Genomic DNA, 19,252 nt, shown 5'->3' with positions numbered 1-19,252 from the left:
ACCTCGCCGACTGTCTGTGGTGTCTTGTTTTTCAATGCTCGAACAGCTTCGAGGTCTTTAGGATCGATCCTCACTCCCTCTGCTGAAACTAATCGACCCACATACCGGACCTCCTGGCGAAATAACTCACACTTCTCTGGTTTTAACTTGACTCCATGTCGTTGTAGGGCTTGCAGGACTTTGCGCAGCGCCTCCACATGCTCATCAAAGGACTTGGCAAAACATAAAACATCGTCGAGGTAGGGGATGCAACATTCGTCCCGCAGGGTGTCGAGCATCTCTTCCATGCTCCTCTGGAAGGCGGCGGGGGCATTTGATAGCCCAAATGGGATCCTGACCCACTCATAAAGACCCCAAGGAGTTATGAAGGCCGTCAGGTGTCTTGATCCCTCTGCTATAAAGCCCTGGTGGTAAGCTTTTCCTTGGTCGAGAATTGAGAACCAGCTGTAACCCCCCAGTGAGTCAGTGAGGTCCTGGATCCTGGGAAGAGGGTGTCTGTCTGGCACGGTTTTGTTATTTAGCAGTCGATAGTCTATACATAGCCTCAAGGTACCATCTTTTTTTCTTACACAAATTACAGGGGCTGCATAAGAAGACCGGGACTTTACTATCCATCCCTTCACCAACAGCTCCTGTATGTACTCCTTCACTTCTTTATACAGGGGTTTGGGGATCGATGCATAAGCCTTTTGAACTGGGACGTCATCTTTGACTCTGACCTCCATTTGCAGCGAGGGTATACAGCCAATGTCATCACTACTATAAGAAAAAGCGCCTGACTCCTCAATGAGCACTTTCTTCACCACTTCTCGTTGTTCAGCATTCAGGTGGTTGAGATCGACAGGGGGCACCCACGGCTCAACTGGGTTGTTTGAAGGGGCTACCTTTACTTCCTCTGTCTGAGCTTTTACTCTGGTCTGCTCAGTCTGTTGTGTATTTGGTGTATCTGTCACAAGGATTTTGTCAATGTGCTGTATTGTGCCCAAGATGGTTCTTTTTGGTATGGTGATCTCATGTTTCGTATAGTTGGCAACGGGTATTTTCACATGAGGCCGTTGGGTGTTGTTGACCGCCAAGACTCCCTCTGCTACACTCCATTGTCTTAAGGCTCTGTCATCATCCATGGGTTCATACAGGACAAGGGGGTCTGAGGTACAAAAATTTGGCGGTATCCTGCACCAAACATTCACAGTTCTTCCAGCTGGAATACTGATGTTTTCTTTTCCAACCCTCACTGTAACTGGGTCGCAGGGCGTTTCTTGGGGAAGCTGGAGAAAGTTGACCATAGCTTTGATGTCATCTGCCTCCATCTGGAATGCACGACAGAGAAGGCCGGTAACTGTAGCCACCGCTTCCCCGTATAGTTCTTGCCTCCTGATGATTGCCTGAAGCACATTGGCTCCTACTAGTGGCTGAGATAGGGGTAACTGGCTGACTAAGAAAGGCACTTGTATAGTGAGGTTGGGATCATCATTGCCTGACAGGTTGACAGTGAGTTCAACCCATCCATCATAGGGGATTGCTTGTCCGTTTACAGCATACACATCAAGGTTCTCCTCAATCAGTTCCTTTAGTGGCCTTATTGCATAGTTGGGGATGTGGGTGTCAGCCCAATCACGATCAATTATGCTCACCTGTGAACCAGAATCAAATAGGACGCTCACTGGGTACCCCCCTATTAGGCATCTCAACAGGCTCCTATTACCTACCAAAGGTGCTCTGGAGATGGGGGTATCATGGCCTGAAAGTACCTCAGCCTGTTGGTTGATGTTTATGGTCCTTTTGGCCCCGCGTTTAGAGGTTGGCCTTATTGATGGGAACTGGGGTTGTGCATTGGCCTCTGGCTGTCCCTTGTCAGAGGCCCTCCCCCGTTTAACTGAAACCTAGTCCGCTTCAAGCATCCCACCGCTCGATGCCCCGCTTGTCCACAGGTAAAGCAGTGGTCACACTCGGGCATATTCTGTTCAGTGCACTTAGGGCAGAGAGCTGTCCTTGCTTTTGTTTGATTTGGACTCGGGGTTAGTGGCTTCTGAATAACAGGCTTGGATGGCATGGAGGGACAGGTCCCATAAACATTGGCTGCTTGTTGTTCCATCAGTGCTGCCACTAGTTGTGTCAGGTTCGCCACCTGGTTACTAAGTTGTTCCAGTGTTGATGGGTTTGTGTCTTTTCCAGCTCCATTTTTGCCTTGTTCATACATCTGCCGGCCCTCTGTCTCTACTCTGGCACTGTTAGCCTGCGTTGTTCTCTGACGGGATGTTTGGCCGAGTCTACGTAGGTGTTCATTTTCATCATTTAGAATTTTCGTGACATGGCTGAGAATTTCTTCATCCCTCACTTGATGGTTTGAAATGAGAGGTCTCAGTCTCTGTCGAAGCTCGGCGTGTTTTGTTCCTAACCCTTGGTAGACGGTATGGAGGAAGACTTCCTGAATGGTCTTTCGGTCGTAGGAAATGTCGGTACTGACCTGCTTTGACTGAAATAACAGTTTTTGTTTCAGCCCGATCATGCGGTACAGGAACTGCTGGGGTGACTCCTGCTCGGCTTGTCTCGAACACATTAGCTCCTGGAGCATCTCTGTGGTTGCCTTTTCGCCGAGGTGAGACCTAAGAAAGCCCTTGAGTTCCAGGACACTGATTTCATCTTTGTTTGCCAGCATATCCCTAAAGGTGCCGGGTTTGACAATCTTTAACACACCCCTGACTACTTCTGTCCCTGTAAAGCCTTCTCTAACACCCTCATCAATTTGTTTTATGCACCCCACTTCACTGTATATACCGACAATAACCCCTTGACATATGTGCTAAGCACTGCCAAGCTCAACGCTGTGGGCTATCGCTGGGTGGGTCAGCTTGCAGATTTCCGTTTTGATATAAAATACAGACCTGGCCGAGCAAACATTGACGCAGACACTTTGTCTCGTTGTCCATTAGATATTGGATCCCTAATAAAGGAGTGTTCTGAGGAACTTTCCCAAGAGACCGTTGGTGCAGTATGGGAGGGGAGCCGGAGAGCCCAGGAAGGTGATGTGGCCTGGGTTGCGGCCCTCAACTTCACATCTGGAGGTCAGCCACAAATGGAGCCACTGCGACAGATAAGTCATGATGAGTTGGTTAAAGAGCAGAGAAAAGATCCAGCAATCGGACAAGTGATCGGATTTAAAGAAAAGGACATGCCACTCTCACAGCTGGACAAACTTAAAACAGACATAAACACCAGGAGACTATTAAGGGAATGGAGTAGACTGCACGTAGAGGATGGCCTCCTTTATAGGAAGACTGCGGAAAGAAAACAACTCGTACTCCCTGGCACCTATAAGCAGACAGTTCTAGCCCAACTCCACAACCACATGGGTCATATAGGTGTCGAAAAGGTGTTAAATTTGGCAAGGTCCAGGTTCTACTGGCCTTTCATGAAAAGGGAAGTTGAGGAGTATGTAACCAGAAAGTGTCCATGTATCAAACAGAAAAAGCCTGCATTGCATGAAAGAGCACCCATGAGTCATATTACATCCAACTCACCTCTTGAGCTTGTCTGCATTGATTTCCTACACTTAGAAGCTAGCCGTGGAGGATTTGAGTACATCTTGGTTGTTATAGACCATTTTACTCGTTTTGCACAGGCCTATGCTACCCGCAACAAAACAGGCAAAACGGCAGCGGATCGTCTGTTTAATGACTTTATACCAAGGTTCGGATACCCCGCCAAACTCCACCATGATCAGGGCCGTGAGTTTGAAAATGAGATGTTCAGAAAGCTCAGACAGAGGAAGTAAAGGTAGCCCCTTCAAACAACCCAGTTGAGCCGTGGGTGCCCCCTGTCGATCTCAACCACCTGAATGCTGAACAACGAGAAGTGGTGAAGAAAGTGCTCATTGAGGAGTCAGGCGCTTTTTCTTATAGTAGTGATGACATTGGCTGTATACCCTCGCTGCAAATGGAGGTCAGAGTCAAAGATGACGTCCCAGTTCAAAAGGCTTATGCATCGATCCCCAAACCCCTGTATAAAGAAGTGAAGGAGTACATACAGGAGCTGTTGGTGAAGGGATGGATAGTAAAGTCCCGGTCTTCTTATGCAGCCCCTGTAATTTGTGTAAGAAAAAAAGATGGTACCTTGAGGCTATGTATAGACTATCGACTGCTAAATAACAAAACCGTGCCAGACAGACACCCTCTTCCCAGGATCCAGGACCTCACTGACTCACTGGGGGGTTACAGCTGGTTCTCAATTCTCGACCAAGGAAAAGCTTACCACCAGGGCTTTATAGCAGAGGGATCAAGACACCTGACGGCCTTCATAACTCCTTGGGGTCTTTATGAGTGGGTCAGGATCCCATTTGGGCTATCAAATGCCCCCGCCGCCTTCCAGAGGAGCATGGAAGAGATGCTCGACACCCTGCGGGACGAATGTTGCATCCCCTACCTCGACGATGTTTTATGTTTTGCCAAGTCCTTTGATGAGCATGTGGAGGCGCTGCGCAAAGTCCTGCAAGCCCTACAACGACATGGAGTCAAGTTAAAACCAGAGAAGTGTGAGTTATTTCGCCAGGAGGTCCGGTATGTGGGTCGATTAGTTTCAGCAGAGGGAGTGAGGATCGATCCTAAAGACCTCGAAGCTGTTCGAGCATTGAAAAACAAGACACCACAGACAGTCGGCGAGGTCAGACAGCTGCTGGGATTTTTGGGTTATTATCGAACATACGTGCAAGATTTCTCTAGAATAGCAAAACCTTTGTATGACCTGCTCCAGGTGAGAACTCTCAACGCACGGCCCAATGTGTCACGTATGAGGAAAAATGTCGCCCAGCAGTCATCTCGGACCCCAGTGAACTGGTGTGAGGATCATCAAAGGGTTCTGGAATGCTTGATTGACCTGCTGACTAAACCCCCCGTACTGGCATACCCTGATTTTGAAAGCCCATTCATTCTGCACACAGATGCTTCCCAGAAGGGTGTGGGGGCAGTCCTTTATCAGAACCAAAATGGGAAGATGAGGGTCATTGGATATGGATCACGCACACTGACCCCAGCTGAGCAGAATTACCACCTCCATAGTGGGAAGCTTGAATTTTTGGCTCTCAAGTGGGCGGTGTGTGACAAATTTAGGGATTATCTGTTTTATGCACCCCACTTCACTGTATATACCGACAATAACCCCTTGACATATGTGCTAAGCACTGCCAAGCTCAACGCTGTGGGCTATCGCTGGGTGGGTCAGCTTGCAGATTTCCGTTTTGATATAAAATACAGACCTGGCCGAGCAAACATTGACGCAGACACTTTGTCTCGTTGTCCATTAGATATTGGATCCCTAATAAAGGAGTGTTCTGAGGAACTTTCCCAAGAGACCGTTGGTGCAGTATGGGAGGGGAGCCGGAGAGCCCAGGAAGGTGATGTGGCCTGGGTTGCGGCCCTCAACTTCACATCTGGAGGTCAGCCACAAATGGAGCCACTGCGACAGATAAGTCATGATGAGTTGGTTAAAGAGCAGAGAAAAGATCCAGCAATCGGACAAGTGATCGGATTTAAAGAAAAGGACATGCCACTCTCACAGCTGGACAAACTTAAAACAGACATAAACACCAGGAGACTATTAAGGGAATGGAGTAGACTGCACGTAGAGGATGGCCTCCTTTATAGGAAGACTGCGGAAAGAAAACAACTCGTACTCCCTGGCACCTATAAGCAGACAGTTCTAGCCCAACTCCACAACCACATGGGTCATATAGGTGTCGAAAAGGTGTTAAATTTGGCAAGGTCCAGGTTCTACTGGCCTTTCATGAAAAGGGAAGTTGAGGAGTATGTAACCAGAAAGTGTCCATGTATCAAACAGAAAAAGCCTGCATTGCATGAAAGAGCACCCATGAGTCATATTACATCCAACTCACCTCTTGAGCTTGTCTGCATTGATTTCCTACACTTAGAAGCTAGCCGTGGAGGATTTGAGTACATCTTGGTTGTTATAGACCATTTTACTCGTTTTGCACAGGCCTATGCTACCCGCAACAAAACAGGCAAAACGGCAGCGGATCGTCTGTTTAATGACTTTATACCAAGGTTCGGATACCCCGCCAAACTCCACCATGATCAGGGCCGTGAGTTTGAAAATGAGATGTTCAGAAGACTCAGACAGCTGTCAGGAATTGGGCACTCAAGAACTTCCCCCTATCACCCCCAGTGCAACCCAGCTGAGAGACTGAATCGCACACTGTTGCAGATGTTACGTACCTTAGGAGACAAGGAGAAGGAACACTGGAAGGACCATTTACCCCATGTCATCCATGCATAGACATGGAACGTGATGTCTTGTATAAAGCCAAGTTTATTGCCGCTGTTCGTTTGTGGAGGAAGCGTGAGGAGGAAAAGAGGGTGCTGCTTAAGAAACTGTCTCAGCTGGAGGAGGCCTGGACCCAGAAAGACAAGTTCATCCACTCCAGTCGTCTGATTGTTAAGTTCCGTGAGGATCATATCAATCGTCTTGAGAAGAAACTAAAGGCAGGATCTGCCTCCCTTACGGACGAGGAGTCGCAGGCTCACATTGACCAGCTGAAGCAAGAGAATAAGATTTTACGAGACCAGGTTGACCATCACCCGAAGATGACTCGCTATGCAGCGGAGAACTACAGCCTCAGACAGGAGAATCGTCAACTTCGCTCCCTTGTCTCGGAGGGGAACTCTGAAGAGGCTGGAGCACAAGTTGCTGCCAAGCTGGAAGAATTCCAGAGGGCCATCGAAACGGAAAGCATTGCAGGAACAGGTGCTTTGACCTCCGTGGCTACCGATGCTCTAACTGCATCCGCAAAGGAGAAGCTGAAAGCTCAGCTGCTGCAGAAACAGTCGGATCTCACAGCGGCTCTTCAGGCCTTTGAGGAGTACAAGGAGATCACCAAGAAGCAGATGTCTCAGTTGGAGTCTGACAGAAGATACCTTGACAAGTCCAACAAGCATCTGGAGAACATTCTGGAAGCCACCAACGCCTACAAAAAAAAAGAAGTCTCTGAATTGAACAGAATTCACGTGGAAACTCTGAAGATTCTCACCACTCCCACCAAAGCGTACAACCTGCGCTCCCGTCTCGTGCCCCTGGCCAGCCCGGAACACATGACAGGCACCGACGATAATAACGCAGATGACATTTGGGCCGAGCCCCCTCCGTCAGACATGACTGAGATGGCGCTGACCGAAGAGCTGCGTCAAGTCCAGGAGCAGATGAGTCACGTGCAGGCTCAGCTGGGGGAGGAGGAGCTAAAGAACAGGAACCTGATTCAGCAAATTGCAAAGCTAGAAGAGCAGATCCATGTACTGTCACAGGAATTTGGACAAAAGGATGAACAACTGTCAACTGAGCGCGCCAACAAGATCAGAGATCAGCTCAAACTGCAGGAAACGATCAACGGCCTGCACCGGAACCTTCAGTCTGAACAGGAAGCTGCAGAAGTTCTGAGAAGTGAGATCCGTGACCTACGTCTGGTGCTGCAGTCTTCTGACAAAGAGCTGGCCGTAGCGAAGAAGGAGCTGGGAGACAAGCAAAGCGAACAGCAGAACGAAACAAGCCAACTCTCCAGCAGTCTGATCACCACTCGGCTCCAGCTCGACAAAGTCCAACTGGAGTGGGAGCAGCTCCTGGAGCAGCATCGGACTCTGCAGGATTCCTTCGACCAGCTCCAAGCCGAGGCCAAGTTTGACGCGGATCATGCGAGACAGCAGCTGGAGGACGGGCAGCAGGAGATGGGTGTACTGCGGGCCCGGGTTGCAGAATTAAACGGTTCCCTGGAAACGGAGAAAAAGCACACTAGTACTTTGACCTCCCAGTTAAGAGAGAACAGAGAAAGTACATTAAAGGAACTTGGTGAAACTGCTCAGGAGAACACACATCTTAGGAAACAAGTCTCGGACATGAGCGTACAAATCCAACAGCAGGTATCCAAATTTGATCACCTGGAGAAGAATCTATCCACTGCCAAGGAAACTATAAAAGGCCTGGAGCAGAAGATTGAACAGGACAAAGATGTCGTTGTTGATCTGATCAACCAAACCAGAGACCTCCGGAGTGAGCTGAGTCAGAAGGACCAGACCATTAGCCATCATTTGGAGGATATCACAGACCTCACAGCCAAGTACAACACTGCAATCCTGGAACGAGAGGATGTCAGCCGGAAGAACTCAAAGATGCAAGCAGAAGTCACAGAACTGAAGGAGACATTAGAGAGGAGCATTGCATCTAACAAAATAGAGGTTGAGGTGTTGCAGGAGGAGATGATTTATGCCAACGAGGAAGTGGAAAGACTCACAAAGGTCTTAGACGAGCAGAGCAGTCTCCTCCAAGCAGCTCAAGAGCAAACCGCTCAGAAGGACATCCTCATACAGACTCTACAGCAAAAGGTGCAGCAGCAGCACGACGCTGTGGAACAAACCATAAGAAATGGAGGTTTCAAACTTGTCGAGTCAACGCCTAAATCCATACTCAAGACCCCCAGCACCCCAGGGAGCTTCAGAAGGGACCTGACCCAGGTCCTGGAAAGCCAGGAGAGAGAACTGGAGAATCGACGGTCCTCCATGATGACCATGGAAATCCTCTTAGTGGAGCTGAATGCCGAGAGAGCTGCCAAGAATGAGGAGATTCAACGGCTCAAAACACAGTTGACTGAGAAAGAAATGGCCCGCATGGAGATTCAGGGTTTGCTTGACCAGTTTTATACCAAAAGGAGTCAGCTGTCTCAGAGCGGGAATGCAAACAGCGAGGAGCTCACTGACGGCATCAAGCAGTCCATCCTTAAAGAGCTACACAAGGAGAAAGAAGAGAAGGAGAAAGTGATGCAAAGGCTTTTGGACACTCAAAAAAAAATGCAGGCACAGGAATCAGTATTGGCCCAGTCGCAGACTTGTGTTCAGGAGTTGACCACGGAATTGAGGAACCGCTGTCTGGAAGTCCGAGAGCTGAGCCTGCGGGTACAGGACGAGGACAAACTTCTCAAGGAGAATGAGGTTCTCCGCAAGCAGAATGTTCAGCTGTCAGAGGAGAACGGAAAGCTGGTATGACATTAGCATAGACCACCTGAAGCATTTCAGGCAGGAGACTCCACGGATTCCACATAAAATTGGAGCACTGGAGTGCCAATCCGCTGCCACTGCTGTCAATGTGCCAGGCGTGTCTGTCCTCACTGCCACTGTCCTCACAAGACCTACAGTCATTGTCGTCCTCAAAAAGAGACCTTCAGCCCTCTCCACCACAGCCGCTGTCCAAGCTGCCTCTGTCCCCGCCGCCACACGTGTAGCACCTGTCCTGGCTGCTCCTGTCCCTTCGACCACTGTCCTTGCCACGACACCTGCAGCCACTGTGCTGACTGCTTCTGTCCCTGCGGCCAATGTCCTCGCCGCAACACCTACAGCTATTGCCCCAGCTGCCTCTGTCCTCGCTGCCACAGGACCAACTGCCCCAGTCCACCCAGTTGCTGTCCCAGGTGCAGCAGGACCGGAATATCAAGACTCTGCAGCTGAAGGACATGTCCTGTCCAGAAATTTGTGGCACATACAGTGACACAGAAGTACAGAAATGTATGTTTATTATGTTTATGTTTGCCTTTACACAATAAATCTGGTATGCATGGATGTTTAAATGTTTCCAAGTCAGTGTTCAGTCTTGTAACTGTGATTAACGTATACGTTTCACTTTTGTAGATCTAGAAGCAGTGTGGACTGGGAACCACTCTAGTGACCATGTGCTGCTCTCAAAAATAGAAAAGTATAAACTATTTTGTTGGGACATTGCTCGGATCGCTCCTGGCAAAGAGCTTGAGAGTGAGGTAATAATTCTTTACTTTCGAATGACAGACTTTAGATTAAGTATATCTTGGATTGAGAGTACTGATCAAATGTGTGCGTGTATTTGTTTTTTAATTGGTTGTTCTTACTAGGCACCTCTGGGCCATATTTTAATCCATGAATACATAAATGAGTGTTTAAATATGTTTCTGTGTTGTGTGGAAACAAAATGTTATCTTTTTGTTGTCTTTAAGGTGATAAATGCATATCTAACATTGCTTGTCCAACGATACACCAATGCCAACAGCGGTGATCAAGCTGCTGTCATTGACAGCTATGAAATGACACGTATTTGGACTCACAACACCTCCAAGCTCAAAGTTAGTAGAGAAAATATTTTTCTAATTAAGTAATGATTACACAATTGCTTTATATAGTCACATTTTACTTTATTATCCTTCAAGTTGTTTGTTTGGATTGATTTTCAGATGGATCCGATGCAGTTCAATATTATTGTGGGGATTTTTAACCAACATCATCACTGGATGTTAACGGTAAAGCTTTGACTGTCGCTTTGAATACCTACATATAAAATAGTCCTTATTGGGACTGATATGAAGTGTATGATTACAGTTTATGAAACATTTTAAACAAATATTAATCTGTTCATTCATTGTCTCAATTGGTGGTAGTTGTAGTGGAAAAGTTGTAAAGTTGTTACCTTCCAAAAGGTCATTTATCCTCATGAAAAGAGGACCTTGTTTGTGGATCCATTTGGGGAAACTGACGATAAAATAAAAAGATGCCTGGAAACAAGAAGGTAAGAAGAACTTAAAGAAAGCAGTTAAAAACATCAATCTGGTATAGACAAAGATGTATCATTTCTTCAAAGGGCATTCATGCGGAAGAGGGACTGTAAGGTGTCAAGGTGGACATGTGGTACCCTTCCTCATGGACTTCAGGGTGATGGCACATCATGTGGTATGTTAGCCTTGAAAGTGAGTACAGTTGCAGTTTCATATAGCCAGACTTTTAATGTTGACTTAATCAGTCTGTCTTATGCACACATATATTCATAACAGATTTTCAGCTTGTATTAGTCCTGTCAATGTCTGTAACCCCCCCCATATTTTTTGCAAAGCATGTACAAAGTATCACAATTCATTGGGTCCATATCTAATAACTTGTCTTCAGTTTGCTCAGTGTATCCTGGAAGACCAGCCCCTGACCTTAGATACCAGCAAAGGGGCTGTCAACAACATGCGAGAAGAGATTGCCAAAACTCTTCTCCGTGAATCAGGTGTGCTACCGTTTGCCTTCTTTTGTTTGTGTTAAAATTCATTATCAAAGGGACAGTTTGTGGATTTTTTGTCAAATTAATTAAGTGTGAGCACCCCTGGACTAGCCCAATACGCAGTGCTGTGTTTTCAAATCCAAGGGTGAGCGGGAAGAGTCGTAAAGGCCTGCGTAGCACTGCCGCTCGTCTTGCTATCGAGACACAAAATAGCATAAAGGGGGGAAAAAAGTTGCAAAAAGTTTGTTTGGCTATAGATACACTCGACGAGGTTACGACGAACACTCTAAAAGGTACGTTAAGTGGCAACAGGGTATAATGTAGACATTTTTATGACTGCTATGCTAGCACAAGTCTTACTTATTAGCTAATGAGTAACCAATTGTCATGATTCACTCTGCTTGGTCCTCTGCTGTCTCCTTGCAGCCCTGCTGAGGACTCCACCCCCGGCTCATCCGGCCAGCACACCTGGGGTCAATCTTCCATTAGGCCTTCTTAGCGCTTTTATTTCCTGCTGCCTACTCTTTTCCCGTGAGTAGTTGAGCTTCCTAGTTTTTCCTAGTTTTTCCTTGTTTGCTGCTTTGTGCCTTCTGTTGTACTTCTCGTTCCCCGGTGACCTTTGGTTACCGGCGTCTTTTGTCGTACCGTGTTTTTTCCTCCTCTGTGAGTGCCTTCTGTTACCATTAACCCTTTTTTTACCATCTTCGCCTTCGTCTCTGCTCTGGGGGCCACAACGGCTGGCACCAGCCTTTGTAACACCAATCTGGTTTAGCTGGTGAGATTAAATTGTGTTTTATCGAAGACATTGTTCTTTGGAAATCCTCTAACAAACCCCAAATAATTTACAGTAATTAGCTTCCAAATAATGCATTATTGAATCAAGCTGCTGTCTCTGTTATTATGTATTATTGCACTACATGTGTGAAGTGAACTTTTCCGTATGTGTTCATATATTTTATCTTATTCTGTTTTCTTAGTTTTCTTTACTTTTCTCTCCTGTCTTGTCTTGGTTGTTGTATTTTGTTATGAAGCTTATTCTGACGTTGATTGGTGAGCTGCTGGAAACAGGAATTATCATATCATAATCATCATAATCATATTACTGAGGAAGCAATGAAAAACGAATGAACTAAGGAACTAATGAGTAAGGGTTGTGTACATTTGTTCCTCATTAACTACTGTCATTTCGTGTACCTTATGGTAAAGTGTTATCAACAAAGTATATGTCCATCTTGTACTGCATTATAACAACTGCAATTGGTCAGAGTTCACACATGGTGTACATGGTAAAACTATTATGACAGTCACAATATGGTTTTAGTGATGAAGCACGGAAAGACTGGAAGTGGTTGAAACGTCATTTGCAGTGGTGTGCAACAGACAAATTTGGCATTTAATGACAAGTGTATTGTACTGTATTTCAGCTGCTAGTATTGGAGAAGACCTGCTCAGGTCACTCTCCAGGGATGACATCAAAGATTAGTTTCCTGGTCCAGAAAACTTTCTGAGACGGCGGGCACTGTGGCTTCTTGTGAGTGGTGAACAGGTTAGTGCTATTTTTTTAAAACTCAGATTATCTTCTTCCATTACACTACATTTGATGAAACTGTCAATTTGTTTTAAGGCTTACTACATTTATTCTTGTGGAAAATTGCAAAAAGATCATTAAGTGACATTTATTTTAGGTTCAGGCTTCTGTCAGTGATGTGGACTGGACTAAATCTTCATTTACTGCAACCACCGGCCCTCCAGCAGAGGAACAAAACGCCAAATGTCCAACCCAGAGTACATTGTCTAAACAGCCTGCGAGAGGCAATGATGAGAGGTTTAGTAGATTAAACGCTAAACCGTGGTGAGGGCGGTTGAGGCCATTTTGGTGGAGATGGCGGCTGTGGCTGAGATGGATGTTTTCTTTGTCTCTTTGTCTGCCTTTCTTCATCTGTGCCATTTCCCTCTTGTATTCCTAAAATAATAAATTACATTACATTTTTGTATTTGGCTTTCCCCTCAAACACCCCCAGTTACAGTAGCAAATCCATTGTATCATATATACAAATTATGAAGCCCTACTAAAATTGTACAGTAGTAATGACAGTAATTGCACAGCATATAGCTATAATCAATGTATTTTCTTGATATTTGATTTAATACAAAATGTCCCCACTAATACTGTGTCCCATGAGAGCTACATTCCAGGTATGACACATATATGTGATGCTTGCAAGTGTACTTATGCAAATGGATGATGTATATCGCCATAAACTCCCTGGTAAAGAAAAAAGGGTCATCTTTTTTGCACGGCCCACTCAAATGTGTGTTTGGCATGGTTAATGTTTGGGCTTTTTTTATATGAAATTGTTTTTATAAAATTGCACCCTTACCTACATGTAAATCAATGCATGTTTGGTGTATGAAGACGACTTCATACTACAAGCTCATAAAAAGCTCATATTCAACAACAACAGCCTGTTAAGAGATCCCCATAGGTGATCACTCAGCACAACAGTCTCAGTCATGGTGTGACAAAAATGAAAACAAAACATCACACAGCAACACAACAGATGACTAAAAACCAACGAGACACTCTTCCAGGTTATATAGAACAATAACTAACAACAGAGTGACTTTGAACAATCAACTGAAGAGCTATTTACATATAGACAGTGAACCAGAAATTGCTCCCAGCGACGCCACTATAACTTAAGTGTGTTTTGGGGCAGAAGGGGAAAAAATACTTTTGGCCTTACATTGCTTGTCTTTACTAGCTGCCGGCTAACATTTACACTCTTAAAAATGCTGGGTTATTTTTTTGACCCAATCGCTGGGTTGAGCCTGTTGGGTCATTTAATTGGGTTATTTTTATTGAGTTGGGTATTCTGAGAACCCAATTCGCTGGGTTATCTCTGTTGGGTGCTAGGTTATTTGCTGCTGGGTTGTGATTTCAATGTTGTTGTGTTGGGTTATTTTGGACAACCCAAAGCGTTGGGTAGATGTTTGGGCATGCGCAACAAAGCACCGCCCACAAACCTACTTTGTTAAAACTTACTGTTCGGACCGCACTTTTCTTTTGAGGAGACGGAGGCAGCGCAGCACGGAGAAAGGTTTGTAACTAATGTTTTACCGTACAATTGACTTTATATTATTATATAAAGCTTCATGTAGTTGTTACAATGTAAGTTCGTGAAGCACTGTTGAGTACTAGCTTCAGAAAGCGATTGGTAATGTTAGCAAACTTCCATTCCCTCCAACATGGCTATTTAGGAACCAAACTATGTTTTTGAAATTACAAGAGGCATGCACTATGTGTGATAGTTATGAGGACAACGTCAGTTATCTCGTCGATTTAAAATTTTATGTGATATCAAGTTAGAGAATCACGTGTATTAATACGAGCGTACTGGTGAGTCGATGTTTTTTTTTAGCTAGGCCGCCGCGTGTTAGCTTCCGCTAGCTAGCCACCGATAGTCCATTGTAATAAGTTTGAGTTGGTTGGGTCGCGAATTCGACGACAGTTTAGTAAGTCGCATATATATATAAATGTCGAGAATACGTTTGGACTACTGAATCTAATTTCCTTTCATGGTATATTTATTCTTATGGACCCTCTGTGTGATGTTTCAGTTTTTTGAATAACGTCGATGGATGATTTTGTCATATCCATGTTAGCTTCCGCTAGTTAGTTTTCCTCACCACTGTATCTGAATTTATATTTATTACCATCTAATGGGAGGTTAGTTGAGTTAAAGGCACGCATTTGTTAAAATGTAAGTTCGTGAAGCACTGTTGAGTACTAGCTTCAGAAAGCGATTGGTAATGTTAGCAAACGTCCATTGTGCATTCCCTCCAACGTGGCCAGCGAACGTGTTCGCTGGCCACGTTGGAGGGAATGCTCTGTAGGAACCAAACTATGTTGTTAAAATTACAAGAGGCATGCACTGTGTGTGGTAATTATGAGGACAACGTCAGTTATCTCATCAATTAGAAATTTTATGTGATATCAAGTTAGAGAATCGCGTGTATTAATACGAGCGTGCTGGTGAGTCGTTGATTTTTTTTTAGCTAGGCCGCCGCGTGTTAGCTTCCGCTAGCTAGCCACCGATAGTCCATTGTAATAAGTTTGAGCTAGTTGGGGCGCGAATTCGACGACAGTTTTGCAAGTCGCATATATATAAAATGTGGAGAATACGTTAGGATTACTGAATCTAATTTCCTTTCATGGTATATTTATCTTATGGACCCTCTGTGTGATGTGTCAGTTTTTTGAATAACATCGATGGATGATTTTGTCATATCCAAATTGACAGAGTGGCAGCTACCGGGGCTGATTGAAAGGTTTAGAGGTAAGCAAAGTCATCTTCATGCCTTAATTTTTATGGATATTGTTTTACACTAGCTACTGTGCCTACTATATGCTCTGTACATAGGATATGTCGTTGTCTAGTCAGTCACTGTAGCTTATACCAATACCCACATGTTTAACACTGAGTGATCCATCTTGTGATTCCAATATATATTGCTGCATTTCAACTGTGGTGAAGTAGTTTACTGTCCACTGTGGGCAAATTAGATGATGGAGAGGGCCACTATATTTCCACATTCACACTACATCAGGGGTGGGCAAACTACAGCCCGTTCTTTCCAAAGTATTAGATAACATACAACATGGAATCATGGCTTGAATCCGTCTATTTTGTTAAATCAGCCTGCAAGTCAAAAAGTTAGCTCATCCCTGCTCTAGACAGTGATGACAAACACTCTATGGTACACATTATGATCCCAGTTGGTAAAAAATGTTTGGGGTGCATTTTTGTGTTTTAAAATAGACCAAGTCAACATAATCAAGACATTTTCTTAATATTTTGTTAGGGTTCGTTGCAATACGACAACACTGTATGATAGTGGAAAGTAATGAAAACAATGTTATTTAAAACCCATGTTCTCAACAATCCACAAGTAGCCAGAACAGTTAAGAATGCATTTCATTTGAAAAAAGACCATAAAAAAAGACAAATTATTAGTTAATTTTGGGGGGCCTAGGGTTGCCAGCTGCTTGTTTTCCTCATCACTGTATCTGAATTCATATTTACCACCATCTAATGGGAGGTTAGTTGCAAAAATAGTTGCATTCATTCTGTAAATGAAAGAAAGATGTGTCAAATATCATCATATGCAGTGAACAAAGGACTTTGATTGCATTATCGTGGACTATAGAAGATCAGTGTACACCAATGCTATTGCTATTAACTCTACTAAAACCAACAGTCAAATGCGTATCTGTCATATTGATGTACCAGAAAAATAACTTGATTTTACGTAGTTGTGGGTTACATTATGACATGAGCTCCCAAGTTGTGAATGAGGAACACGCAAACTCTGCAGAGATTGTGGTCTATATGAATGGTCCCTTTAGTAATATTTTGTGTTCTCTTTCAGACGAGGCAGTTGACGAGGAAAGCTTCTGTTATCTGGACCATCAGTCAATCACAGCCTTAATTCCCAGAATAGGCGAGAGGGTGAAATTCATTAGGAAATTTAATGAATATGTAAGTGCTGCAGTTAGACACACAGCCAGCATTTTCACAAAGTTCTAAATTGGACGGACGAACAGACTGACAGACTAGCGCTTTTAGTTCTGAATTCAGGCGAGTCATGGGATACGTTTGCTTTAGATGTAAAGCTCAAATTCCTGGTAATGTGAAAAGTCTTTTCATTCATTTACGGGCGGTACACCATGTTAATCAGGCTGGAAAATATTTCCAGTGCTGTGAAATTGGCTGTGGCAGAACATTCAGCTACATGCGATCATTCAGAAGACACTTACAGCGGCATGAAAATGTTGAGGATGTGCTTGGTGTACCTGCTCAAGATTCCGTCCAGCCTGAGTTCCTTTATGCTGAAGGCCAGCCAGCAGAGGAAGTAGAGGAGTGGGATGACATTGAGCCAGAGGGCATCACTGATCGGGTAGCTACTTTTTTTAGCTCACTTGAGGTCAGTGTCTTCACAGACATGGTCCGGCATTCATTTTATTGTTGAGCAGACCTCTGGTTTAATCTCTGACATTGTGGGTAGACTGCAATCAAGGACCATGGCAGTTTTTGGTCATTTGGGACATGATCAAAGCCCAGAGGTAGAGCAACTGATGGTGGAGTTCGAAGACTCATCTCAGCCCTTCAGAGATCTAGACACAGAGTATAAACAGATGCAGTACTTTCTCAAAGCTGGAGGCTTCATTGAACCAGTTGAGGAAACTTTTCCTGGGGAGGGATCCTATGTCCAGAAAAGGGACTCCAGCACTGGGACTGTGAAACAAGTCGCAGTTCCTGACACTTTTCAACGTGTTCCACTTCCACGTCTTCTAAGACAGGTCCTTGAAGATCCTGTCATATTACAGGCAATGCTGGATTGGCAACAAAGAGAGGGTGGAGTCCTTCAGGATGTCTTTGATGGGGAATTTTGCAAAACACACCCACTCTTCTTGAAAGAAACTTCGATTCCACTTCTTTTTTACAATGATGAGTGTGAAACTGTCAACCCTCTAGGATCAAAGACTGGAACACACAAGCTCGGCTTCATTTACTTTCAGCTCAAGAGCCTGCCACCAGATCTGCTCTCCAGCTTACGGTCACACTTTCTTTGTGCCGTATACAAATCTGATGATGCCAAAACATATGGTCTTGATGTTATCCTGCGTCCCATCATTGCAGAGCTGCAATTACTGGAAAAAGAAGGCATCCCCGTTGACACCTCCACTTTTCAAGGTGTTGTTAAGTTCTCTCTTGTCCAAGTGGTCGGGGACAACTTGGGCTTGAATGCCATCCTTGGTTATTCAGAAAGTTTCACTGCTAACCATATGTGCCGGTGGTGCAAAGTGCACAAACATGTCTCGACGCAGCAGACATTGGAAGATCCAGCCCAGCTGCGTAATATACACACCCATCAGGCTGATCTGCAACTTGCAAGCCTTTCAAACACAGGATTGAAGAGAGACAGTGAGCTGAACAACCTCTCTTTTTATCATGTGACTGACAATGTGGCCCCGGACATCATGCATGACATTTTAGAAGGAGTAGGACCGTATGAGATCAAACTTGTCTTGAATACCCTGATTGAGCAAAAACATGTCACACTTGACCAAGTAAACTACAGACTCACAAGCTTCGATTATGGCTTTTGTGACAAGGCGAACAAGCCCTCTGCCATTACCAAAAATGATCTCAGAAACCATGAAGGGACCATGCGGCAGTCAGCAGCTCAAATGTGGTGCCTTATTCGGCTACTGCCCACCATGATTGGTGATCTCATCCCTGAGGGAAACGAGGAATGGGAACTTCTTCTGCTCTTGCTACTGCGCATGGAGTTCATCTTCTCTCCCTCTATTACCATCGCTGGAACACACTATTTGACGAAGATCATTGAGGAGCATCACTCCCTCTTCCTTGAACTATTTCCTCATTTACATTTGCGCCCAAAGCACCACTTCATGGTCCACTATCCACGAGCAATCCGAAAACTGGGACCCTTGATACACTTTTGGTCTATGCGCTTTGAAGCAAAACACAACTTCTTCAAACGTGTCAGTCACATCACATGCAATTTCCGGAATATTTGTAAGACAATGGCGTATCGACATCAGATGCAACTATGTTACAACCTTCGGTCTGGCTCTGTGTTGAGTCACATCACGGAGGTTGGCCCAGGGCCCAGCACCTTTCTGTCCGCCATAGACTGCTTTAAAGACCTCCAAAAGGATCTTACAGATTTTCCTGTTTTCACTGAGGTTTTGGTGCCAGCCTGGGTGACTTTCAAGGGCACTAAATACAGACCAGGCATGACACTATTCCTCTCCTACGACTCCGATGGTGAACCCCAGTTTGGGCTTTTAAAATCCATCATCTTTCTGGGTCCATTGTCAGACAAACCAACTACCCGGTTTGTTGTACAGAAGTGGGAAACCCAAGGTTTTGAACGGCACTTTCATTCATACAGTGTGACTCAGACTCAGACTTTGGCAGCTGTTGATCCAAGTACACTAATTGATCATCATGCATTACATGCTGTAAAATCATACAGGGAACATGAGGACTGTTTCTACATTTCCCTTCGCTATAGGGTATTTTAGGACAATTCGACTGACGTGGTGGTGGGGTGTGTAGCTGGGGTAGAAGTAGTGTAAAAAAGATTGAGAACTATTGGGGGC

At 44.9% G+C, this 19,252-nt stretch overlaps 2 protein-coding genes across 2 annotated transcripts; both read left to right on the top strand.

Annotated features, from left to right (window-relative positions):
- Positions 1 to 5,489: 5,489 nt before the first annotated feature.
- On the top strand, positions 5,490 to 9,299 carry LOC131127528 (kinesin-like protein KIF15-A). Its single transcript, XM_058069485.1, has one exon. The coding sequence runs from the start codon at positions 6,291 to 6,293 to the stop codon at positions 9,036 to 9,038; it is 2,748 nt and encodes a 915-aa protein (XP_057925468.1). The 5' UTR covers positions 5,490 to 6,290; the 3' UTR covers positions 9,039 to 9,299.
- Positions 9,300 to 15,117: 5,818 nt separating this feature from the next.
- On the top strand, positions 15,118 to 19,232 carry LOC131127529 (uncharacterized). Its single transcript, XM_058069486.1, has 2 exons — positions 15,118 to 15,395; positions 16,489 to 19,232. Exon 2 carries the CDS (start codon positions 17,141 to 17,143, stop codon positions 19,172 to 19,174), a length of 2,034 nt encoding a protein of 677 aa, XP_057925469.1. The 5' UTR covers positions 15,118 to 15,395; positions 16,489 to 17,140; the 3' UTR covers positions 19,175 to 19,232.
- The last annotated feature ends 20 nt before the right edge of the window (positions 19,233 to 19,252 follow it).

Source organism: Doryrhamphus excisus, chromosome 4, assembly GCF_030265055.1.
Source record: "Doryrhamphus excisus isolate RoL2022-K1 chromosome 4, RoL_Dexc_1.0, whole genome shotgun sequence".
NCBI classification, from domain to species: domain Eukaryota; kingdom Metazoa; phylum Chordata; class Actinopteri; order Syngnathiformes; family Syngnathidae; genus Doryrhamphus; species Doryrhamphus excisus.
The sequence above is the reverse complement of the archived record's forward strand: the minus strand, read 5'-3'. Positions and strand labels throughout refer to the sequence as shown.

Bases quoted from the DNA above. Each gene is read 5' to 3' on its own strand.
- LOC131127528 (XM_058069485.1), top strand. From the start codon at position 6,291: ATGGAACGTGATGTCTTGTATAAAGCCAAGTTTATTGCCGCTGTTCGT.
- LOC131127529 (XM_058069486.1), top strand. From the start codon at position 17,141: ATGGCAGTTTTTGGTCATTTGGGACATGATCAAAGCCCAGAGGTAGAG.